Genomic DNA, 26,881 nt, shown 5'->3' with positions numbered 1-26,881 from the left:
CAGTTCAGAAAATTCAAGTTCTCAACAAGACAGATGTGTCTAAAATCACGTCCTCAAAGGCCACCTAGTTCTACCTTGGATGTCTGAACCACATGTCTTCCATTTTGACTTGACAAATTCATTCCCCTCCTCAATGGCCAAAGCATATGTACCATATGACCAGGCCGCTCTGGTCAGTAAAGTTTAAGTTAAACCGTGTATAAGCCAGAATGACTCCCCCATACTTCCATATGTGAAGATTTTTCTATCATTTCCCCTTTTGATTGCAAATCTTTCAGTAGACCAAAGTACTTGTCCCTCGATGTCAGGGTGGTTGCTGCCTCCCCCTGGGTCCCTCATGTTCCTCTGTGCTAGGCCTCCTTTTTGTTTATATAAATTTGCCTAGGTATCTACTTTGGGGGAAAACTAGTCAGATGCTGTCAACAGGCTCAGAGGTATGCTAATGGGGAAACATTTCATAGGCTACACATTTAGTTAATTATACCGAATTGTAACACAAGCAGTGTGTATGTGCTTTTAGCAGTAGACTTAAAGCTAGCAATTATATATGTCATGTATGAGTAGTTATACCCTGACAACTTCACTAGAAAATTTTCTTTCTATCCTGAACATTGGGGGCAACAATATGGTTAACACAGTAGCTTTCAGTTTTGATAGGGCCTTGTCACACACAGGTCATGGGACATCTGATCTTCATCTCAAGATAGGTTGCTGTTATAAGCTTCAGAAACAAGCTCAGTGTCTTTAATAATTCGGTTAAACTTTACAACTATATAACAAGGAGCTATCTGGGAAGTAAGTCTTAGGCAAATATTTTAGCCAAATTATGGAAATCAGACTTTCACAAACTTGGTCTGATTTATTTACATACGTGTAATTGATCCTTTAAATTGGCTGTGCTGGAACTTTTCATAAGGAATCCCAGACTGAATTTTTAAAAGGCCCCTCAGGGCCAGGAAAGCTATGCCAAGGGCTTGCCACAGATTCTGCCTGCCATGTCTGTAGATCTGGGTGAATTCCTCTCTTCTAGAGGTCTCCAAAACATCTTGAGACTCCTGCGCTTGTCAGGTAGTGACCTTTCTTGTTCACCTTGATGAGGTTGCTGGGAAATCTGAGTTGCCAATTTTTGGAGGGCTCAGGTAGAAAAAAAAAATCATTGTTTCATTGCTGTAAGTCATAATTAGCTTGAGGGGAAGTGTTTCCTTATATCTGGAAAACACAGATCAAAACCAGTAGTATTTTAGACAAAAACCATAAAAATTATAACCATATTCACCAGTTCACTCAGTAATCCTTTTTGTTAACAGTGTTTATGAAGACGCCAGGTTTTTCTGTTAGGATTCTGTAATTGCTTACCCAGTTCATCGATATGATCTGAAATTTATGAGACTTGGACATGTCAAAAAGTCCTTTTTATGAATCTTCTTGAAGATGAAGCACTTTTGGAAAAACAGTAAAACAGTAACTGAGTGACAAGACTTAAAAGGTACAGTTAAACACCTGATCCCAATGTAATTGACCAAAAACTTGGTTATAATAACTAGAATTATGAGTAACATTTTATCAGGACACACCAGACTTTGAGAAATTCCATATAATTAAAAAAAATTTACTGGAGTATAGTTGATTTATAATGTTGTGTTTCATATAATTTTAAGAATATAAAAACATTTGCCCATACCGTATAACCTGATAAGGCTTAACATTCATTTGACGATGCTTCCCATGTAATTTAACATACTGAAGTATCCTAGTTCATTTAATCTCTGAGATGCCTTAGGGTTCTTCTGAAGCATCCTAAAGTTAGCTGGAGGTCAAAAGAACGTCAGTTAGAATTTGATATTTGGGACGTTTGTCAAAAATATTAAAAAGTTTCAAAACACCTGGTCAAATAAGATCATAGGTCATTGTGAAACAATACCCATTCACCTAACCAAAGTGACAATAAAAGATCTCAAAGGCAAATATAGAAAGTTACAGTCAGATCCCTCAGAAAGGCAAAAAAACTCACAATCTGTTATTGAAAGCAGCTTAGCATTGTAAGAAAACTTTGTTTTGCAAGCAGAGAGAGAAAACCAAAAAACCAAACTCCAGTCTTGCATCAGCCTATTCTTTTTTTTTTTTTAAGAATCTTAAAAAAACGTTTATTGATATCTCTTTGTAAGTGAATCAAGTGGGTGTAAAGCGGCATAAACACAGCAGTGAAAATCAGATACCCCATTATAAAAATAAATTACAAAAAAAAAGACAGTGAAAGAGAAATTTTTACAAAATTCGTTCAGGGGCTGTGATGCAACCTGGATTGACCACATCTAGACGCACAGCTGGATGAGACATAAGGCTGGGCAATCTTGGGGCTGAGAGGATTGGTGAGGTTGGGTGAGCAAATGCAGACCCTTTAAAGTAATACTGCGTGGTACCCATTCCAAGGGTCCCAAATCTCCAGGTTCAAGGAAATCTTCCTATAGCTACAACCTGCATGGGAAACCCAGACGATGGTACACCGTGTGATCGGGAAAGGTTTCTAAAACGCACCTCATTTTTCATCTCCTGGTGCGCGGGTTTGCCATTCCAGCCGCTTTACTAACAATCTCCCCACTTGGAGAATCAGCACCTTTAACCTCCTGTTTCATACAGTGTGCAGTTTGGCCGGAGGATGAACGGGAAGTAGGGGAACCAATGAGAGACTAGCTCTAGGTGTTTGGACAGGCACATGTCACTCTAATTTCCAATCAGAAAGAAGAATTAACCAAAGGATCAGCCTGCCCCCCGGAACCAGAATAGGGCCTGAAGCAATCCTGGGGTTTTGCGGCCAGCTCCTGAATAAGCGAGTTGAAAAATGGAGCTCAGGGGCACTGCAATTCACAAACCTGCAGAGTTATAAATGATAACTATCGTCCAAAAATATATTGAGGTAAGGCAACGAAGAGGATTTGAAAGCAATGCAGAATTGCAGGAAACAGTTTTCAAGAGGTAGATTGGACTCGCCTTTAAAGCACATGAAAAGCGGCAGAACTTCGACAATGATGCAGTTGGCCAAAAAGGGCGCATGCGTCATCAGCCTTTTTTTTTTTTTTTTTTTTTTTTTTTTTTTTTTTTTTTTGAGGTACGCGGGCCTCTCACTGTTGTGGCCTCTCCCGTTGCGGAGCACAGGCTCCGGACGAGCAGGCTCAGCGGCCATGGCTCACGGGCCCAGCTGCTCCGTGGCATGTGGGATCTTCCCGGACTGGGGCACGAACTTGTGTTCCCTGCATCGGCAGGCGGGCTCCCAACCACTGCGCTACCAGGGAAGCCCTTCCCTTATTTTTTAAACATTTGAAAAGAAGGTTTCTCCTAGAAAACTTACCTAATTTACATTTAATTTACTCAAATGTCTCATCAAGTTGTTTTTTTTGTTGACAAATTTTATAACAATATGAACTTTCAGTAACCCTAGATGCAATAAAAGTATTATACTTAATACTGATGACTCTAAAGACATGTGTATATTAAACCAACATGCTTAAGTTAGATTTAATACCAAATATCAATTTAATAATGTTTCCCAGATCACATGAACCTGAAATTTAACTAGTTTTTTATATTTCTGAGAATTTAAATAAGCACATAATTTTGTTTAGGTCAGTTAAATGGAACTCATCCACAAACCAATCTTGTCAATGCCATTTGGAGATAGACACATATTTATAATGTACACATAGACATACATATGTCTATATAGACACAGATGTAAAAGTTTTCCTGTTTGTGTTTAAAAAGCCCCCTTCCCTGTCCCCGTCCCCCCCACTCCCACCCCGGTGTCAGGGATCACAGACGATTAAAGTTTCTGAGAGCCCAGGTAGATCATTTTCATCTCCAAGGTATTAGCTAACCTCTACTAACTGTGCGCACACCAACTAGTTTTGGAATGTCAGAAGAGCCCCATCTTAGCCATTTTCAGGGTGAGATTTCCTTCAGTTTGTAAGTAGCCAATTCGGTTTAAATCAATAACAGTAATAGACAGTAATACATATCACTCACGCACATTCACATGCTTCCCTTCCAGATGAACTTGAATCAGCGTTCAGGTTACCAAGACTCCCTTAAAGAGGGTTAAAACCAGGAAGAGAGAACAGGATTGGGACTCGTGTACCAAGACACTCATGCTCACACCCAAAATAAAAGCCAAATCAGTTCCAAAAGGCTCAGTTAGATACGACATAGCATAAAAGCCTATACATAAGGAATTTCACCCCATTTCACTTCCCTTTTATAAAACAGTTCTAGTTGAAAGATGCTGTTATAATTTAGAGGGCCATTGTTGTCCAGATCCCAAGGCGTACTGAGGCCAGGCAGTGTTACGATGAATATTTTCTTTCATTCATGGGAGCAAAGCTGATCTCCCAGTTCTGAAAAATGTACTCTAGGGGACTACAAGATGGACCAGAGCTGTGCTCATCCACAGTTATTCATGGCTGGTGGTGTCAAATACCAAGCAAAGAGCAAACCAATGCAATGCAGAACAATCTCAGGGTCACAGTTCCCTAGCCCCAGAAAGGGAGAGAGCCAACCAATGCCCTATCAGAGGTGAAGCCAAATGACCAAGCCTAGTCCCCTAGTCCCTTTATCTTAGGGAATTGTGTCAAGCTCGATTTCTGATTTGTTACATGTGATTTTTTTTTTTTACATGAACATGTTTTTTGTAACTAGAAGGGAAGATTTCTTTGCTGTAGGTGAAGGCAGTGCAATAGGGAAGAATAACCATGGTGTCAGTATGAGCTCCATTACCAGAGATATCTTAACCAGCCAATGCAAGTACTGACTGATACACAGATATAAAAAACAAATACGGTCGCATAGACAAGAGATCAGATAAGGTATATTTCAAAATTGCTTTCCCACTCCCAGATGGAGGCCTCCAAACAGATTCGTCTGACTCCCAAAAGAGAATCAGATTGACTCTCAGTGAACCCAGAGTGGCTCACTTCCTGAAAGGGAATGAACCTAGACGGAGCTGGTAGAATTCCTAGCTCACGCATGCTGGAGAGACTCAGCCCAAACCGATACCTAAGGTGGGCCGTAGGTCAGAATGTTTCTTGGTTCTAAACAGTCCTGTGCTGAAAGGGCTGGCATCCGGCATCGCCAGGGAGCGTCCCTCCAAGTTCCTCTGAGTGAAATGAGCTCTGGTGGCTGTTGGGGACTCAGGGAAGAAGGCTGCCCTCGGCCAGGGTCGACCTGTCTCGGGCACAGTCTCTTGGTTGGCTCATCAAAACTGGTGAAACCTAATTCGTGTGCCTGATACACAGTGAGGCCGAACAAACAAACTTCAGCGTTTGGAGCAAAGAAAGGTTTATTGCAAGGGCCAAGCAGGAACAGGCAGGTCAAGCTCTAATGGGTTTTCAGGGAAGAGTTTTTTAAGGCAAATTTGAGGGGAGAGCTGCAGGGTGTGTAGTTTTCTTCTGATTGGTTGGTGGTGAGGTACCCCGGTGGTGTTAACTGGATTCTCAGTCATCAGTCTAATGGTTGTAAGTACTTGTGCTCAGCCTGAAGTTACCAGCCTCCACGTGGGTGGGGGCCTTAGTTCCTGTCGAAGATCCCAGAGTTATGTATCAGATTGTTAGGTGTAGGGATACAGAAAGGTTTTGTACCCGCGAGGGCCCGCAGGGCCCTGCTCAGTTTCAACACCCCCCGCCCCCAACTTCTTTGATACTCCTCAGGCTTGAGGGGAACAGGTGTGGGACAAGAAAGGGAATAAAGTTTTGGATAGAGAGGTTAATCATAAAGTTGGCAGAGGAATTCGGCTTTAGGGGTACTCGCTTTCATTGGTACTGTTCAGAAGACGAAAGTCAAATAGCCTGCAAACTTATGACAAGCTGCTTGCCCCTATTGGTGGCGTGAAGTTCTTGTGGAAAGTTAGCAAGGGACTCGACAAAATAAAACAACGGGGACAACATCCAGTACTGGGAAGGCTGCAAGGACACAGGTGCTTTATGGAGCAAGAATTGCCTTCAGAATTAAAAAGTAAAGTACACATGCCTTTTGTTCTGGCAACCCAATGTTTGGGCATCCAGGCAACCGTCATCTATACAAGGAGGTTTGTTATGGCTGTGTTTGTAGAGACCAAGACTTGACGATGGTAAGAATATATAGCACTTTTAGTGGTATGTTAATATTTTTAAAAAAACATCATTACCTGGAATGGTGTTAGGTGAAAGTTGCCAAGTTCAGAACGATGTGTGTGATCCTAGTTATACAAACGAGAACAAGCATTTGTGTTTATGTGCGGGTGAATGTGCACAAGACTTTGAGCACAAGGGAAAACTGAACATATCAAACAAGACTGATACGTAGTTGGAGGCGGCTGAGGTGTTAGTGCCTTCTAGATCTTTGCATGGTTGCACTTGATGCATTAAATGAAACGAGTTATGTAACAACCGGACAGGAAGATCCAGTTTCTTCAAGAATTGTGGTTTTGAGGATATGTGTAAGAGCATTTATAGGAAAAGATCTGGAATAGTTTATCTTAGGGAATTGTGGCAAGCTCGATTTCTGACTTGTTACATGTGATTTTTTTTTTTTATACACGAACATGTTTTTTGTTAAGTAGAAAAATGAAAAGACAAGGAGAATAACTCCTTTCTTGTTCAGGAATTTGCCTACAGCTAGGTGGGTCCCTAGCTCATAGCTTCAGTACTCCAAAGATACGGCAAACCCCAAACTTATTTCCTGTATTTACTGTAAAGGGTCTGTATGAGAATTCCAGCTTCTACCTGCTATACTCTGCTTGTTAATAACTCTGTGATTGTGAGAGCTGGCATTTATCACATGGCTTTATTACCATCAGTACTTGAGGTATTAGAGGTAAGGTGCAAAAAATAAATCAATAGACAACAAAGTCATTCAGTGCTTAGTATAAAAGAAAAACTAAAAGTAGAAGAAAATACATGCAGTAGGATAGGCAGTATAGATTAGAGTTAAAAGTGTGAACTTGGTTTTCAGATCTAGGTGTGCTTCTTGGCTCCGTTTCTTATTGGGTGCCTTTGAGCAGGCTTTGTGACCTCTCTCATTTGTGTCTCTATTTGTAAAATGGGGATGATAATAGTACCTGCGAGGAGTTGTAAAGCATGCAGTAGGTCCTGAATTTTAGCTCTTAGCAGGTATGGGTGGAAGTCATTTTTGCTTGTGCGGCAGGGTGCTGTGGCCCTCAACCCCCACATGCCGTCTCCCCTTTCCTTTTACAAGTGTTTAACTACTTCCATATGTGTTGGCTCACCCGCATCTGTTCCTGTTCTCTCTGGAAGGTTCTAATAGAAGACTGTATTCCAGTACTGAAGAGGTACGCCAAAGAAGGGAGAGAGTTTGATTATGTGATTAATGATTTGACAGCTGTTCCAATCTCCACATCTCCGGAAGAAGGTAGATTCTGTTTTTTCTTTTTAACCAAGATAATGTTCATGGAAACGTTTTTCTTGGCACCATGTGAGAATGAAAGGATCTTAAGAGATTGTCTAGAAAAGTTCCTTCATTTATTAAAGGTAGTTAAACTGAGGCCAGAGGTGGAAAGATGGCTATATTTGGCTTTGGTCAAATCCTGTTTTGCCATTAAATGAGAAAAATTAATTCAGTTGTTTGAAGTAAGCATGAAATAAAATGACTCATACCATTGAGACACTAGGTTGTTGGATAACTTATTTTTACATACTGTGATTTTTTTAACCTGTACTGGGACAATATGGTGACCTTTCTAAGCCACACCAGAGACAGTTCCCCTTCTCAGACCACCACTCGAAATTACTGCTAGCTTAGGATTTCAGTGTTCATGTTTTTTCTATTACCTTGTCTTCCTGCTGAGTTTCCAGACTCGGGTCACCACCTGATGACCCTCGCTGACCCTCACCCTTGCAGTTTCTCTCTTGAGATGTTGCTGCTTTCCCCGTTACTTAAAGCTGTTGTCTTTCAGATTTCAACCACTGCCTTTGTGTCAAATCTTTATGGGTATGGTGAGGACACTGCTACGTACATGCACATTTGCTTTTGATCTTGCTTGTGTATGCGTGTATGTGCACGTGTGTCCAAGACACAAAATATGTGACAGTATGCTGTCATTCACGAATAAGCCCTCGAATATTGGGTCTTAAAGAAGCTCATGGCTATTTCTTATTTTTTGTATTGTTGAATATTAATGTGAATGTTTGACTTTAGATGTTGTTTCTCATGCACGTAAACTCATATTTATAAAACTTAATTTTTTTTTTTTACATCCAGATTCCACATGGGAGTTTCTCAGACTGATTCTTGACCTCTCAATGAAAGTATTGAAACAGGATGGGAAATATTTTACACAGGTATAGACTTACTTAAGTGTTTTTTTCCCAAAACTCTCAAATTTTATGTTTTGTGTTTCACACAGCCAAAATACTTAAGGAGACATTAACATAAAGACTAATGGTAGCACTAACTATTTAGTTACTTGTAAAATTAAGACTAAATGAAGGTTAAAAGGGAGTGCGTATAGTATGTAATGGCTGTATGCTCTGACAATGTAGGGATAGTACAACTATTAAAAATAGTGGTGAGTGGGGGAGACTGGGACAAGTATATGCAAAAATCCTTTGTATATTTTCAGTAATCATGTTGGTGGTGATGGTATTAGTATTGTTATTGAGGTTGTTATATTTGTAATGTGGCATAAAGCAATTGAGCAATTATGCAATATATTAATTCTATCATCCCCAACATTGTCAATATGGAAGGAAGTAGTTGAAGATGTAATAGAGAAGTGGATAAATAAAACCGTATTGTACTGAAAAAAATTTCAAGGACAGACCAGTATAATTGGATTATGTTCTCAAGCAGTAAGTTTGTAAATAGCTGACCTGTCATTTTTAGGGAATTAATGAGTTCTGTTGTGTCCTGTTACCACAACCTTCTGATTTATTAAACTTGGGCTTTGGATGTAGTATAAGCAGTTGTCACCAGATGGAGACACAGACTGTGATTCCACCCCCCACCCCCAAACTCTAGGGCAGGGGTCCCCAACTCCCGGGCCATGGGCCAGTACCGGCCTGTGGCCTGTGAGGAATCGGGCCGCACAGCAGGAGGGGAGCGGCGAGTGAACCAGCGAAGCTTCATCTGCCGCTCCCCATGGCTCACATTACCGCCTGAACCATCCCCCACCTTCCGTGGAAAAACTGTCTTCCACAAAACTGGTCCCTGGTGCCAAAAAGGTTGGGGACCGCTGCTCTAGGAAATTCTTAGTGGAAAAGCCATCAGCATAATTTCATAAACTGCTTTGGCTGTAGTATGAGTTACTGCCACTAGATGGAGACACAGACCGTGGTTTTTCCCCTCATCCTCTAGGAGATTCTTAGTGGAAAAGCCATCTACATAATTTCATAAACTGCTCTGGCTGTAGTATGAGCTGCTGCCACCAGGTGGAAGCAAATTGTATTTTCCTCATTTTCTAGGGGATTCTTAATTTTAAAAGGTTTGAAGTTAGTATTTCTTGATATGTAAAAAATACATATATATATAACCTACTAAAGTCCTTAACTTTTCGAAAATGACAGCAAAAGCAGCTAATTGATGATCCGTCTTTTTACTTGGTACAAAAATCCCTTGATTCATAAGCAGAAGATAAACAGTATTGTACTCTGGTCCCTGTAATTAATTCTTCAGCATTTTCAGGAGAATTCCACCTCCCCCCCAACTTTTTTGAAGCATTGTTATAGTTATATGTCAAGAGCTACTAGAAAGGTCCTAACTTTATTCTCCCAAGGAGACTTTTTTAAGCAGACCCCAGACAGTTTACGGGATCTGAGATTCATAGTGCCGAAAACAGCTGGGCAACTTAAGAGACACCTTGAATTAGTTTCCATCCCATCCTGTTTTCTTCCTCCTCCCCCTGCACGGGCAATTAATCCTGGACCTTGCACTTGGTGAAAGTGTTGGCAAGCTTCAAGGGAACAGACAACTGTCGACGAATGGACTTTTTCTTACCCTGATCCTTAAGAATGATTTTTAAAACACATTGTAGAATTGACTTTTTAAAAGCCATGGGTCCAGGGGTCTGTAAACCACGGGCCAGATCTCATCTACTGCTAGTTTTTGCAGTTTTCTTGGCACACAGTCATGCCCATTCATTACAGAGCGTCCATGGCTGCTTTTGCTACAGCGGCAGCTTTGGAGCACTTTTGGTGAAAACTATATGATCTGCAAAGCCTAAAATATTTTCTGTCTGGCCCTTTACAGGAACCCTGTAAAGGGTTCTGACCCCTGCTTTACAGGAACTCTACAATGAAACCTGCTCAAACCAAGTGGTCTTATTCTTATAAAAACAACCCGAATTCAGTGAGTTGGGCTTTTCATAAGTGGATATTTCTCAAGCAGAGCATATATTGATAGAATTTGGTTCTTTTTATGTTTCTGCAAATAGAAGTCTCATGGAGCTTAAGTTGGGGAGACTGTGAGGCTCTGACATCTTTAATCAAAAGTGACTGAAAACAATTTGGATCTACTGCAAACCAGTCAGTTTATAGTAGAGAATAGGTACCGTTAGGAAGAAAGCACGAGTGTTTTCTTTTGTTGTATTTACCTGGTACATTGCTTCCTTGGGGAACTGCTTTCTCAGTATGAACAACTAATAGAAAGGCTTACTTGACAGATCATCCCTGCCCATTCCTAAATACTAATGATTCAGGCTTTGATAACCTGGCCTTTGCCAGCCAACTTTTACTAAAAATCACCTTAAATACTCAAGGCTGTGCTGGTTTCTAAGAATTGTCCAAAAGATGTATTAGGACATCCTTCCCACCCCCGCATTCATTATAGTTGGAAACTCAAGGCGATCTCTTTTTATGATACCCAGGAATCCCACAGTATGTTGGGTGGTTGAATGTGTCATATGAACCAAGGGGGCGTAGGCCTTTGAAGAAGCAGGAGTCAAGAGCTGCAGTGTGGTTTGACTCAGTATGTACTGATGTCATTCCCACAGTGTAATACTTTCAAAAACTACCACGTGGTATGCTCAGGAGATACCTTTAATTCACACCCACCCCCCTTCCCTGAGCCTGTAGCTTAGAAATGGAGTAAGGTTAAAGATGGGACAAAAATGTTGTTTGGCTTGTTAACTTGGTGACTGACAAAAGCTAAATGTTCCTGCCTAAAACTGCTTGCATCACAATGGCAAGTTCATGATGTCACTAGTGTCACTGTGGCTGGTTGAAGACAGCCTTGTCTGTGGGCCACAGAGCTGGGGAAGGCGTCCTGGAATGTGTGGGGATTCATCGATCCACCGCTGGCAGGCTAGGGGAATTTGAATCCAGGGAAGAATTGCTTTTGTGGGACTAGGAGGCAGGTTCCCCCCACCCCTCATTATAAAAAAAAACTGTAGGTTATTTCAAAGTACAAAAATATGTGTGTGGTATTCATATTAGTTATGATACAAAGATATTAACTTCCCCGTCCCCCCGCAGTCATGGATGTTACCAGTACGCTTGACTCGTCTGCATTCCTCCCTAATCCCCTCCCGCCTTCTGGAAGTAACCCATTTTTAGTGTGATTTTTTTGTTTCAGTTACTCTTGTGCTTTCTTTATAGATGTTTTACACACGTGTGATCTGCTAAATCATCATATTGTTTTTGCTTGCTTTTGAACTAGATAAAAATGGTGTCCTTAAGGAGGTATTCTTCCAGACTTTTTTTTTTTAGTTGCGGCATGTGGGATCTTTTCAGTTGCGGCATGCGAACTCTTAGTTGCAGCACGCATGTGGGATCAAGTTCCCTGACCAGGGATCGAACCCGGGCACCCTGCTTTGGGAGTGCAGAGTCTTAGCCACTGGACCACCAGAGAAGTCCAGACTTTTTTATATTACAGAAATCACACAAGCTGTGTAAAAGATACAAACAGAACTAAAATCTATAAAGTAATAAAGCAAGTGTCACCCACAGCTAACATGAGGCAAGGAGAAACTTCTTAATTCTTTGCTATTAGATTGTTATTATGCATCCTTCATGTGTCGTAAGAAAAGAACAGTGTAGTTCCATTTAAATACATAGAAAAGTGAAATGTATCACATTACTTTTTTTGGGTAGGTATCTGTGGGGTTTTTTTTTCTTTTTTAAACTGCTTTTTGACAATTTTGGGGAAGCATAAATTGAAACTATCCTATTTCTTTACCACATTCTTTGTAAGGAGGACTTCCCATATACCCTCTGTAAAGAGAGAGCATGGTGTCATTTTTAAGATGGCAAGGAAAACCTTGAACTGTGAACCTTGGTGGCATTTCCATTCTATAGCTTCCCCGGTAGTGAGGTGTTCTATAAACAACCGAGCAGTGTTTTCTATTTGTGAATCTTAAATTACACATGTGGTGTTTATGTACTGTCATGGTGAACTTGATGTTGAAACCAAATTATATGCTGGCCAAGGGCACTTTGGCCAGTTCCCACTGCAGGACCCTAGATGATGGGTTACTAAACAGGCTGGCACTGAAGGATGACGATGTGCTGAGCGAATGTGCTACGTTAAAACCGCCCAGGCCAGCCCTTGGAATAGTTCTGTCTACCCACTTGCCCATGACTGACTGGTTCTTTGGTTTTGAAAGCCATCCTCAGGAACGCTTATATCACAGGCTGCTTTATTATATGTGAATAATTTTCATCTTACATTATACTTGGCTATTTTGAGGCAAATTGATAGCAAAGTTCTTATGAGAGAATGTGATCAGCACATATATTCAGTTGTCTTCCAAATGTTAAGAACTTCAGAGGTTGGGACTTCCCTGGTGGCACAGTGGTTAAAACTCCATGCTCCCAATGCAGGGGGCCCGGGTTTGATCCTTGGTCAGGGAACTAGATCCCACATGCATGCCGCAACTAAGAGTTCGCATGCTGCAACTAAGGAGCCAGCAAACTGCAACTAAGGAGCCCTCAAGCCGCAACTAAGGAGCCCACCAGCCACAACTGAGGAGTACATGTGCTGCAACTAAGGTGCTGGTGAGCTGCAAATAAGGTGCTGGTGAGCTGCAACTAAGGAGCCTGCTGGCCACAACTAAGGAGTACATGTGCCACAACTAAGGAGCACGCCTGCCGCAACCAAGACCTGCGCAACCAAATTAAATAAATAAATATATAAGAATTTTAGAGGTTAAGAGGAAATTGTTGGTATTAAATATCCATCTTGTTTTCTAAATCCATTATGAAAAGCCCTTGGGGGAAAATTGTGCTCAAATGATAAACCCTACCCCAGATCTACTGAATGAAAATCTTCATTTTAATAAGGCCCCCTATGATTCATACATACATTAAAGATTGAGAATCACTGCTGTAGAATTATGCAGGTACTGTATGCATTCAGCAGCTCTCCTGTGTCTTGGCCAGCATTTCTGATTCTCTTCACCTTTTTTTTTTTAATGGTCCTAGAGTGGCTGCTGCAGCTCCACATATCCTATCTAAGTTGGAGGCTGGAAGAAAGTTGAAGGAGCTGGGTCACTGTATTTATCCTTGATTGTCCAGAATCAAGTATCAGTTATATGTGGAATCTAAAAATTAATACAGGGCTTCCCTGGTGGCGCAGTGGTTGAGAGTCCGCCTGCCAATGCAGGGGACGTGGGTTCGTGCCCCCATCTGGGAGGATCCCACATGCCACAGAGCGGCTGGGCCCGTGAACCATGGCCACTGAGCCTGCGTGTCTGGAGCCTGTGCTCCGCAATGGGAGAGGCCGCAACAGTGAGAGGCCTGCGTACCACAAAAAAAACATACAAATGAATCTATTTACAAAACAGAAACAGACCCACAGACATAGAAAACAAACTTATAGTTACCAAAGGGGAAAAGGGAGGAGGAGGGATAAATTAGGAGTTTGGGATTAATAGATACAAACTACTATATATAAAATAGATAAACAAGGACCTACTGTATAGCAGAGGGAACTATGTGCAATATCTTGTAATAACCTGTAATGGAAAATAACCTGAAAAGATATATAGATATAGATATATCTATCTATCTATATATATATATAATATATAATAATATATATAGTATATGTAACTGAATCACTTTGCTGTACAGCTGAAACTAACACAATATTGTAAATCAGCTATACTTCAAGAGTTTAAAAAAAGAACACATTTCAAAAAATAAATCTTTCCCAGCAGACTTCCACTATATTTCATGGAGCACTCCTACCTGCTGGGGAGACAGAAAAGGGGTGGCAAAAAAGGGAGAAAAATTAGAACAATGAAGTCAAGAGAAAATGTTTGATAAAGAGTAGAACTGGGGAATATCCTTAGTGTATACATCCTGAATAGACTTTTGTTCTCTTATTGAAATAAATAAAATAAATCACAGATTTTGGGGGAAAGCACAGAGGTGTGAATATAGTTCTGTGTCAACATCTTAGACTCTTAAGAGGGTTGTAGTTTCTGGAAGCCAAGAACATTATCTTTTTGATACTTCATTCTCAACACAGTGGTGACTATTTTGAATGGGTTATGTGTATGAATCTTTGCTAATTGCATGGTGTTGATACAATGACTGTGTCACTAATGAGAAATTGGTCTCACTGGTTTCTGTTGCTTCATACTCGAATAATTTGAAATGGCTTGTTAAATGAGGTAGAAGGATAATGAGCTAATGGATCTATAAATAGAACTCAGTGCAATTTGTGAAAGTACAGAAACCTTATCTCATTTTCAGAGCTGAACTTTCATCTAAAGCTAGAATTGCTCATTTATTAGAGACCTTCAAATGAGTGGGACGTTCAGTAGGACTTAAGAATCCTATTGTTTGCTTTTCTCTCTTTGATTTAGGGAAACTGTGTCAATTTGACTGAAGCCCTGTCACTCTATGAAGAACAGCTGGGGCACCTGTATTGTCCTGTGGAATTCTCGAAGGAGATCGTCTGTGTCCCTTCATACTTGGAATTGTATCCTTTGACCACATTGTGTTGCCAAATCAGAACCTCCATGTAAATATCATGCCTGTTTAACATTTTAAAGAAACAGAATTAGTTGTATAGTACATGTAAGGCCCTGGTCCCCACCCCCCCACCCCCCGCCCCTCAGATGCTGGGGTGTGGCCTGACACAGCTTCTCAGGTGGTTTTAATGGTCTGGCACCACTGGTTCTCACAGGCAGTCCCCAGACCTGTGGCATCCCCTGGGAACTAGTTTCTCGAGCCCTGCCCCAGCCTGCTGCCCAGTCAGAAACACTGGAGGGTGGGGCCTGGTGACCTGTCTTGACCAGCCTGCCAGGAGATTGATGTGCACTTTAAAGCTTCAGAAGCCCCAAGCTAGACACCGTCCCAGCTGGAGCAGGCTGACTGAAGAAGCTCATTGTCCTTTTATGTTAAAATTACCCTACTTTAATATTAGTTTCTACACTTCACTTGATTCTGATTTGCAGTAGAGTTAGAGCTAAAAATAATGGTGGGCATCATAAAGTTAATGTTGATGTTCTCCATTAGTTCCACTAAGTAAAGTTAGTCCAGGGAAATAAGAAAAGAACCCAGAGAAATGCCAAATGAAAGCATTGTCATTGGAAATTTATAGTGCATTTCTTCCTCCTAAAAACCGGACTGTGGTCTGTAGACCAAAGCTACCATACCGGAGGTGGCAGGGTCTAGCTTCCTGTGAGAGCAGGTTTCATGGCTGCCTGCTAGCCTGAGCTCTGTGACCATGACAGTCTCCCAGGGAGGAGGGGCCGCCAGGTTCCTCCTGGTCTGTGGAGAGCTTTGACACCTCTCCCTGGCGAACAGGCGAGCATGTTCATCAGGGTTCCTCTCCAGAGCATTTGTTATAGCCAGCTCTTCTTCTTTTTTTTTTTTTTTCCAGCTCTTCTTTATACATTGAAAGACTTTAGAAAGCAGTTGATGACACCGGGAGAAAAGGCTTTCGCCCTCTGGCTCCCCTCTGGTTCCTCTTTCCTCTCCATCCTTCCACCTTTCTCCCCCTTCTCTTCCTAGCTCCCTCTTCTCCCACCTTCCTCCTTTCTCTCTTCCTCCCATCCCCCCCACCCCACTTCTCACCTCCCTCTTGTCTTTGTCTCTCCTCTCTTGTTAATTCCCCAAAACATTTTAGAGTCCTTGCAAGCAGAAGTGTTACCTGAGAGGATATTTGTGTCCCTTTAATCTTTTCTTTGCTCACCTGCTGCCCTCCCTCCCCACCCCGCGACGTCACAGGTGGTGGGCATCCTGGCTGCAAAGTGCCCTTGTTTAAGAGGTCTTCATTCTCATTACCACAGTGCTGTAAGCGCTGAAGCTTTCATCCATCTTCCAGTTTGTAGGCCAGTAAACAAATTTGAAGTGATGCCTGCTTTTCCTTGAATTACCTGTTCTTATTCCTTGACTCCTTGTGCAGGTGGGTATTTTACACTGTTTGGAAGAAAGCTAAACCTTGAAAATCAATTTCCCCTAATCATGTGTGCTGCAAATAGCCTTCCTGACCTTCATATGCTGTACATGACATCGAAAGGAGTCAGGCAATTAGTTGTGAATTCCTTCAAGTTTCCTTTTTTTAATTATTTTTTAATTTAAAAATCAAATGGAAAGTGTATATTTTGGTGAGCTAGGGTGTTATTTTTTTGAAGGATGATTAGACAGCACAGTGAAGGCTGCTAAATGCACTGAACCTCTAGAATGTGATTTTTGTTTTTGTTTTTGTTTTTCTGTGTGGGCTTCTTTTGTTTCTGTTTTGGTAGACTTCGAATTTGATTGTTTGGAAGAATGAACATCATTGTTTTCTTCTGGAGGGAAGCTCTTGACGGGAGTTTCTTTTCCCCCCAAATTGATATAGGTATTAAAATTTGGTGCTTATAAGGAAAGACTTTAAAAAATGAATAGCAATGCTTTCGATTAAAATTACAAATGAGAAATTTCATGTGTCTGTTGTTTTATTTCAGCCAGGTCGTCTCTTTCTCGCTTCTGATCTCACAGAACAAAGATGTCTCCTTGGTCTTTTTTTAGTTCTGTTATATCACTCGGTGCCATTTATCTCTTTCTAATAGGATGGCCTTAGGGCCTTTTTTGAACAGCAGTAATGACTTCATTTACCACCGTGGTAAATGACACACAACCTATTACATTCACCAGTTATTCATTATAAAATTGACCTAAGGATAGGAAAAGATTTGGCCTTACTGTAAAGTTGAAAGTCAGAAGCTTCTTTCTATTCCAACTCTTATTGGTGTATTAGATGTGAAAATAAAGACCATTTTGGAATGCTGCTGTGAAGTTTTCTGAGTTTTTTGATGCATAGATAGATGACAGTTGTGGAGAGGCCCACAGCCGCAAGACAGCTTAAACTCACCTAAGGAAGTACGTGTAACAGCTTGGTAGTGTACTTGTGGGTCACAATCCACATCAAAGGTGAGGTTATATTGACCTGGACTGTTGGACATCACTGGGTTATCCTGTTTTGCTTTTTTTTTTCAAACTTTTATTTTTTAATTTTTAAAATTTATTTTTGGCTGTGTTGGCTCTCTGTTGCTGCCTGTGGGCTTTCTCTAGTTGCGGCAAGCGGGGGTACTCTTCGTTGCGGCACACGGGCTTCTCATTGCAGTGGCTTCTGTTGTTGCAGAGCACGGCCTCTAGGCGTGCGGGCTTCAGTAGTTGTGGCACACGGGCTCGGTAGTTGTGGCACGCGGGCCCTAGAGCACGTGGGCTTCAGTAGTGCAGTGTGTGGGCTCAGTAGTTGAGGTGCATGGGCTCTAGGGCACATGGGCTTCAGTAGTTGTGGCTCGCGGGCTCTAGAGCACAGGCTCAGAAGTTGTGCACGGCCTTAGTTACTCCGCGGCATGTGGGATCTTCCTGGACCAGGGATCGAACCCGTGTCCCATGCATTGGCAGGCGGATTCTTAACCACTGCACCACCAGGGAAGTCCCCCTGTTTTTTTTTTTTGTTTTTTTTTTTTGCGGTACGCGAGCCTCTCACTGTTGTGGCCTCTCCCATTGCGGAGCACAGGCTCCAGACATGCAGGCCCAGTGGCCATGGCTCACGGGCCCAGCCGTTCCGTGGCATGTGGGATCTTCCCGGACCGGGGCATGAACCCATGTCCCCTGCATCGGCAGGTGGAATCTCAACCACTGTGCCACCAGGGAAGCCCCGCCCTGTTGTTTTTTTAAAAGGTTTTATGCTTTATCAGTGGAGTGAGTTCATTTACAATGAATTTGCAGTAGGCAAAGCATTAAAAATGAAATATCCAGTGTGTGTTTTGAGACAGAATAAGTGTCAACCGAGAACATTCTTCCTCCTGAGATAGGTTCATGGTATGAAACAGATATTCTTTAAAAATGAATATATGTCCACTTTTTCTTTTTTGTTCGATTGGCATGGGGGAAAAATAATAAAGGAGTTAGACTCACGTGGGAACTAGATTGGCTTTCAGCAAATATTTTTCTTGTGGTAGAGGTTAAAAACAGCATTGGTAGACACTAAGAATCCTACTCAAGCCCCGCCCTCTGGCTCTATGCTTTCAAAGTCTCTGTGTACTGTGTAAGATTAAAAATGATGATACTACTACTGTTAGAACACAGTTTGGGGTAAATAGAATTAGAGGGTTTTCTTTTTTAAATTAATTTTTATTTATGGCTACGTTGGGTCTTTATTGCTGCGCATGGGCTTTCTCGAGTTGCGGCGAGCAGGGGCTACTCTTTGTTGCGGTGCACGGGCTTCTCATTGCGGTGGCTTCTGTTGTAGAGCACGGGCTCTAGGCGCACAGGCTTCAGTAGTTGTGGCACGCGGTCTCTAGAGGACAGGCTTAGTAGTTGTAGCACACGGGCTTTGTTGCTCCGAGGCATGTGGGATCTTCCCGGACCAGGGATCGAACATGTGTCGCCTGCATTGGAAGGCGGATTCTTTACCACTGCACCACGAGGGAAGTCCCAGGGTTTTCTTTTTTTTTCCATTTTAGGAAAGAAAGCAAGTGTATCTGCTGTCTAGCTATGGTGTTATTAATATGTGGCATCACTTTGTACTTGAAGACTAGCTTGAGGCTGAGGCTAAATCTGCTGATGAATTTCGTGACATACAGGTAGGTCCTGCCAAGAGCTGAGAGTTAGGAATGAGATGGATCAGGTTGGGCCAGGCCACAGAAGACACATTCAGGAGAGACTAAGGGATGTGGTATGGGAGGAAGAAGGGAATGGAAAGAAATTTTTTATTCTGGGTGATAATGGTGAACTCCGAGCACAATCATTCCTTTCTAGTAGAGAAAGGATGCCTGGTTTTTTTGAACATCTTTGTAACTGTTAAAAGCGTGCAAACTGAACTCGATAGCTAAAAACAATCTCTACTTTTGCTGCATTTTAAGGAAATGTTATAAGATCCAAGCACTGTTACATTACTTTAATGGGTGTAGTGTTATTTACTGTTGTAGTCTCCTTTATATTCTAAAGTAGAATATACTGTAATATATAGTTGCTTTTGAATTAAAGACAAGACAAATGTGGCTGTAGTTTAAATTCTAGTCAACACATCAACAGATGTCAAGAACGTGTTTATTAAAAAAGTAATGCTGCCCTCTCCTGAAAATGTGATTGGATATTTTCAAAATTTGATTAATGGTGATCCACCTGGGCTGGAGGAAGGCTGGGTTGACAGTGTTGCTACTAAGCAAAGGGAAAATGTGCCGCTCCTTCCTGTGCAATTGACTAGACACCTTCTTGCTTAACTACTGCTGACATAAGAGTTTACATTTGTCTCAGTAGATTGATCAGTTTTATTCTGTTCCCATGACTTCTGGGATAGGGTGGAGGGTGAAGGGTGTGTGTGGGGGGGTGGGGGAGGTGGGTGTGTGTGGGTGAGCGTGAGAGTGAAGGTTGTGTGTGTGTGATGTATCGTTGGCCTGTACCCAAGACTCTAGAGCAGTATTATTCAGTGTGGTGCTTCAACCAGCTCTTTGTGTTCTAAGCACATTGTTTTGTTTGCTTCAGCTGAAGTTTTTTGTTCCCAGCAAGACTTCGTCAGTGAACGAAGCATTATGTTGGTCTCCACCGCAGGGCACGCTCCTTACCCAGTCTTGGAACAGCACTGTGAGTAGCACTGTTCTCGAGGCCAGCTTGGCAGCATTATTTGATTTGAGCTGTACGTGGCCTTGAAATAACACTTAACAACCTTCTGTATCACCCTGTTGCTGAGTGTCTTTGTACCACATAATCTTTTATGGTGCTGTGCTTTGGGTTAATACACAACTTTCCTTTACATTCTCTTGCTTTATTTATTTATTTATTTATTTGGCTGCATTGGGTCTTCGTTTCTGCGCGAGGGCTTTCTCTGGTTGCGGCAAGCCGGGGCCACTCTTCATTGCGGTGCGCGGGCCTCTCACTGTCGCGGCCTCTCCCGTTGCGGAGCACAGGCTCCAGATGCGCAGGCTCAGTAGTTGTGGCTCACGGGCCCAGTTGCTCCGCGGCATGTGGGATCTTTCCGGACCCGGGCTCGAACCCGTGTCCCCTGCATCGGCAGGCGGATTCTCAACCACTGCGCCACCAGGGAAGCCCTCTCTTGCTTTTAAAATACCTTTGTGGGGGCTTCCCTGGTGGCGCAGTGGTTGAGAGTCCGCCTGCCGATGCAGGGGACACGGGTTCGTGCCCCGGTCCGGGAAGATCCCACATGCCGCGGAGCGGCTGGTCCCGTGAGCCATGGCCGCTGAGCCTGCGCGTCCGGAGCCTGTGCTCTGCAGCGGGAGAGGCCACAGCAGTGAGAGGCCCGCGTACCACAAAAACAACAAAATAAAATAGCTTTGTGAATGATGATTATCACTGAGTAGGCCAACAGTCAAAATTTGAAATATGCCCAAGGGTCCTGTGGCTAGTAGCAGTCTGAATTTAGGTTCCAGCCTTCTGAATTTGCTGTCGGAAAGCTCACATCAGGGGTTCTTTCTCAACCTTTTTGGTACCGTGAACTCTGGGTACTTGGTGAAACCTGTGAGCCCCTCCTCAGAAGCATGTTTTCTAATACATAAAGTAGATATGATTACAAGGAGACAGGTTACAATGTTTTTCAAAGACGTCTGATTTAATATTTGTGCTTTAATAACTTGTTACATAGCTGGATCTAGTTGTGGGTCAAATATTGTAATTTTGAAGCATAATGAGCATAAGTAGAAAATCTGCAGCAACTGAAAGGTGCTAAGAATGCATCTGACTTCTGTTGTTGACAAAGTCATAGGTACTGTCCATGCTAACATGGATTGTGACCTATGCTCATGCTTAAAGGACATGCTAGATTTCAGTTAGACGTTAGTGAAAATAAAGATAGAAAGGTTTTCCCATCCAAGTTCAGAGCCACAAAGAATTCCGTCCATAGATGCCAGGTTAAGAACCCCTGACCCACAGTTTTTGCTTCCACTGTTTCATTGTATTTAGGTGGTGGGGAAGGGTAGCTGGGTCCCTTCACCCTGCTGTCACAACGTCAAATCAATACTGGCAGATGAGTTCTCCTCGGCCAGAACCATTTAAAATCTCAATTACCTAGTGCAGTCATTCCACTGATTTCTGCTTTACTCATTATTTCAAAAATGAGAAGTAGGACATGGGAAGAAACAGCCCAGTGCTTTTGGAAGGCTATTTGAATACTCTTGGATGTGATTTCCCTGGGAAATCAGGTGATAAATGTGACTGGACAGGTATACTTATCTCCTGTATCTAGGGGTCCCAGTGACGGTTCATTAACTCAGACCACATCTCGCGGCAATGACCAGTCAAATGGTGGTCATTTCAATGAGTGATTCCTTTCAGATGAATGGGTCCCTCTTTGGGCAACTTTGCAGGGAACGTAACGGAATAAATGAGTCAGGGGTTCTCCCGGGTAAAGTAAGCTTAACAAGCCAGATCTGTTTTGATAGCCCTCCAATATCCAGAGAGAGGACTGGGGGGGTTTCCCCACCCCATGGGGCCTAGAGATGGAAGCCCAAGATTGTAAAGATGGGCAAGGGGCAGTTCTCTGTAAATACGGGCTTTGACACTGGAGTTGACTTGTTAGAGATCATTCCTGGTTCTGCCTATTAGGTAATCCTTTTTTCTTGTTTTAGGGCTAAAATAGTCTTACGTATCGGTTGATGATTATGTTGGTGACTTAGGTTCTCAGTAAGTGATTCTGACAGCTCTAAGTTCGTTTCAGAGAGATGGAAATGCTCCTTGGACGACATTCCATGTCCTCTACTTTCTAGACAACTCTGCCTTTGCCTGCTTTCAGTTGTCTGAGTTAAATTTGATGCATGAAATTACCCCTCTGTCCTTCCTCCCAGGGCTAAGGGGGAGCTTCTGTCAACATATCCTTTGCGTTCATTGCGTGGTCCCTTCACGCTCAGTGATTCCGTTTTTTCTCCTCAGTCTTATTCAACAGTCTTCATCCCTTATCTATTGTCCACATACATTTAAGTGTTTAATGTCTGAACAGGAGGTGAGTCCTGGTGGGAAAGAACACGCCTGAGTGTGGTTTCTGACTCTGCCAGGTAAGGGCTGGAGGCATTTAACTGAAGCATGGTGGGGGCAGTTGACAGACGGCTAGAATATAAACTCCAATGCCATCACCGGCTACCTCTTGCTCAGCTTGTCTAATGTTTTGTGCATGAAGTTAAGGTGCAGAGTAAAAGGGAACTCTTAGAATTGCATTTTCCAAGTGGAATGTACAAGAAAAGGCTGGTGTGAAGAAGTTGACACAGGGTTGGGCATGTTCAAGAAGAAAAGCAGCCCGTGATGATAAAGGTGCAGTCTCAGTACGGGTGAAAGCGCTGTGTTGGTGAAGGGTCCTTTCACCAGGGCTTGTGTCTTTTGGGTTCCTTCTTGGTGCCCCCAAAGACTGAAGAGGAGTAGAAACTCAGAAAGGTGTAGAGCAAGCACTCAGACTAGAAAACCAGAGCGGCGTGTAGGATCTGTGGCCGTTTGGGTGTCAGCCATTGCTGTGAGTCTTCCTTTCCTGTTTGTTTGAGCTCCACCATTTATCACCCTTGAATGTCTCTGCCCTTGGTGGCTCCCTACCCATTGGATGAAATTCTTACTCCAGGCCTCCACTTTGGTCTGGGTCAGCCTACAGTGGACTGTTGCTCGGGTTTCGGTGGAAACCAGGCAGCAAGGCCACGAGACCCTGATCCTGGCCACTTGCGCTTAGTTTGAGCCTGACCCTTGGCTCCCACTGCATAAATCCAGAAGTGTTTGTGCCTTAAAATAATTAAGCAGAATGATAAATTATAAACCATCAGAAAAAAACTGGAAGTCATTAGGGTATATGGAAAATATACAAGTAAGTGGAGGACACAAATATAGATGAGACACTATAGAAAGCTGGGTGTCAGCTAGTTAAGGGGGAGGGAGTGCTGGAGTTGAAACAGCATTGTGTAATCATCATAATGAAGACTGAATTAGGCAAGAATCATCCCCTGATGTCAAATCTGCGGGAAAATTTTGACAAGGAGCATATTTATGTGGCTTTAAGGTGTCTCCCACAGATTGCTTATGCGTTGTGTATCAGTTTCCTATTACCACTTGAACAAACTACTGAGAACTTAGTTCCTTGAAATAACACAAATGTTTCAGGTCAGAAGTCTGAAATGAGTCTTACAGGGCTCAGATCTGGGCACTGGCAGGGCTGGTTCCCTCTGGAGGCTCTAGGGGAGAATCCGTTTCCTGCCTTTTCTAGTTTCTAGAGGCCACCTGCGTTCTCTGGCTTTTGGGTCCTTCAGTCTCAAAGTCAGCAGCACAGCACCTTCAAATCTCTGCTTCCGTTGTCACATTACCTCCTCTTTCCGACTCCTGCTTCATCCCTGTTGTAAGGCCCTACTGGAATTACATTGGGCCCATCCGCATGATCCACGATACTCTTCCCCAGTTGAAGCTCAACTACAGCTGCAAAGTCCCTTTTGCGATATAAGGTAACATATAAGTTTCTTGGTTTAGGATGTTGACATCCACAGGGGGTGATTATTCAGCTTACCACGCATTGCTAGAGAAAATAACTTCCTCGTGGAGAAACTGAACAACACCTTGGCTGGGTGATCAAAATCAACAAGGGTCAGGTGGACATCCTATGCTTCCAGTGTTGTGAGAAGGGTCTGTCATCACCTATGCAGCATTAGGCTAAGAATGCATTACCTGAAGCTGATCTTTTTTTTTTTCAATTCACGAATCACTTGGTTTATTGTACACAATTAGCACACAACACAGGTTAGTCAAATTAGGGAAAAGAGGGTAACGAACCAACCCAAGGAGAGTCCACAAGGAGGCTTCTCAGCACAAGCATCGGTCTCTGGTCTGGCAACAGGTACCTGAGTCTAGCCTCTAGGAAACATTAGATCCCAAATGAGAAATGTTCTATTTTCAAAAGGCCTGTATTCTTTAAAAGTATCAATGTCAAAAAAGAGAAAAGGGGGCTTCCCTGGTGGCACAGTGGTTGAGAGTCCGCCTGCCGATGCAGGGGACACGGGTTCGTGCCCCGGTCCGGGAAGATCCCACATGCCGCGGAGCGGCTGGGCCCGTGAGCCATGGCCGCTGAGCCTGTGCGTCCGGAGCCTGTGCTCTGCAACGGGAGAGGCCACAACAGTGAGAGGCCCGCGTACCGCAAAAAAAAAAAAAAAAAGAGAAAAGGTTTCCAGATTAAAGGAGGCTAAAGAGACAAGGCAAATAAATGCATTATTTGACCCGACACTGGATACCGTATTGGAGGAAAAATCCTGTAAAATTGCATCAATTGACAAATTGGTATAAGAATGGTAGTTTTGATAAAGTATTGTATCTGTATTAACTCGAGTTCTAATTGTAACTTTCCTCTAAGTTTGAAATTATTTCCAAGTAAAACGTTAAACATTAAGAAAAAAAAAGGAATTCTGTTGACACAGTTGGTCTCCTGTCTGCCTGAGGGATGTGACAGCAAAATTTTTGGACGCAGAATCAGAAACCTAAGAGGAACCAGGCTTAAGGGGCCTGTCTAGCACCCAAATAAGTATGTGCTGCTTTTAAGATGTAGCACAGGAGACGGTAAAAATGTGATGTTCGTGAGGCAGCAGAAGTTCTAGTGACTAAATTATGTCTTTCAGGCTTTCTGACTGCTACACAAAAAAGAAAATGTACCTGTGAGGGCTCCCGCAGGAGATCACAAAGACCTAGGGGAGCGGCTCTCTGCCCAGGATGTCTGCTGCGGTGGAGCTAAATGCAGATACCAGCAAGACTCAGAGGAGGGCGCACCACTGGGCTCTGGGTCCGCACTCGGGTTCTTGGGGCTCCCATTTGGCTTAGGGACAGAAGGCCCCCGGCAAAGATCTTGCTTCAAATACCCCACTGTTTCTTTGCCGTTAGATGTTTCTTCCTGAGCTGCTAATACACTGCAGGGCGTGAGGGCTTTGATTTGTTTTTTTCTTTCCCTACGTATGTGGCAGAAGAGAAGAATGGAGAGCGAGAGTAGGACTGAACTCTTCTTTTTACTTTGAAAATAGGGTCACATTAAAAAGCTATTCAGGGACTTCCCAGGTGGCCCAGTGGTTAAGAATCCGCCTGCCAATGCAGGAGACACGGGTTTGAGCCCTGGTCCGGGAAGCTCCCACGTGCCGTGGAGCAGCTAAACCCGTGCATCACAACTACAGAGCCTGCGCTCTAGAGCCCGTGAGCCACAACTACTGTGGCCTGAGTGCCACAACTACTGAAGCCCACGTGCCTAGAGCCCATGCTCCACAAGAGGAGCCACCGTGTTGAGAAGCCCGCGCACCGCAGCGAAGAGTGGCCCCCTCTCAACGCAACTAGAGAAAGCCCGTGCGCAGCAACAAAGACCCAACGCAGCCAAAAATAAATAAATAAATTTATTATTTTTTTAAAAAAGCTATTCAGGGAAATCCCTGGAGGTCCTGTGGTTAGGACTCCGTGCTTCCATTACAGGGGGTACGGGTTTGATCCCTGGTCAGGGAACTAAGATCCCGCAAGCTGCACGGCCAAAAAAAAAAAAAACCTATTCAATTAGTTTTACAAGAAAACTGATTGAGGACTTAAAAAGTTTCAGCTGGAACTGTAGTTGCCCTGCTATTTAGAAACAGGAATAGAAAAATGAGGGCAGTACTTCACAAACTTGACTGCAAATGAATACCCGAGGATCTCCTTAAAACACAGTCTGGTTCTGGAGGTCTGGGGCAGGGCCTGGGAGCCTGCATTTCTCACAGTCATCAGCTGATGCTGCTGGTCTGTGGACCACACTCTGAGTGGTACTGACCTGGTGCACCGGTAAGTGGAAAATCAGGTGGGTGGCCTTGCAGAAAAACTCACAGAAGGCTGTTGCATGAATCACTGCTGAATCAAAATATTTTAAATACCAGCGTTGTTACAGGTGGCCTCCAAAGCAATAGATGTTGCCACGGTAATTGCTAAAATGAGTTCCTGTTTGACTTCCAAGGGTTAGGAATGTTCTCATGGACAGTGTTAAAAAGGCAATTGGATAAACCATTAATCTGGGGCTCAAGTTTAACCTCCGAGTACTCACCAAAGGGCATCTACACCCTCAGCATTTGAAAAATTACAAAACTGGTGGTGGATGGAGGCCAATTAGTGGAGACTTTGAAGCAATGATCAGTGCAGATATTTTCAAGTTCTCCCTGCAGTTTGAAAGGATGTGGAGACCCTGTTCAGTGTGCAGACATTGCCCTGACAGCTAGAAGTTTCTAAACACAAGGATGAGGGATTATACTTTTTATTCAGCTAAACATACAAGTTACTGAAGCCTGGATTATGCTTTGATTTCATGGGTTTAGGTAAATTTGTTTATTTCTGTGGAGGGTAAAACCAGAACAAATTTTAATTCGTTCTTGGGTCTTTTCCAAGTTTATTCAAAATACAACGAAGAATAAGGGGAAGGATTAGAGGTTACACGATTCAGTCCTGACGTTGTACTAGAACAGCTTTCAGGAGCACTTATTGGCCACTTTTGCCGC

At 42.9% G+C, this 26,881-nt stretch overlaps 1 protein-coding gene across 1 annotated transcript in view; it reads left to right on the top strand.

The window, feature by feature from the left end:
* SMS (spermine synthase) overlaps positions 1-16,852 on the top strand; it is a 50,933-nt gene extending 34,081 nt beyond the window's left edge. Inside the window, exons 8-11 of the mRNA XM_033849130.2 lie at positions 7,281-7,395; positions 8,245-8,324; positions 14,792-14,907; positions 16,339-16,852. Coding sequence (XP_033705021.2) covers positions 7,281-7,395; positions 8,245-8,324; positions 14,792-14,907; positions 16,339-16,378 — 351 coding nt within the window. The 3' untranslated portion in view covers positions 16,379-16,852. The remainder of the gene's footprint in view (positions 1-7,280; positions 7,396-8,244; positions 8,325-14,791; positions 14,908-16,338) is intronic.
* The last annotated feature ends 10,029 nt before the right edge of the window (positions 16,853-26,881 follow it).

Source organism: Tursiops truncatus, chromosome X (genome assembly GCF_011762595.2).
Source record: "Tursiops truncatus isolate mTurTru1 chromosome X, mTurTru1.mat.Y, whole genome shotgun sequence".
Lineage (NCBI taxonomy): Eukaryota > Metazoa > Chordata > Mammalia > Artiodactyla > Delphinidae > Tursiops > Tursiops truncatus.
This window is presented reverse-complemented; position numbering and strand designations above follow the sequence as displayed.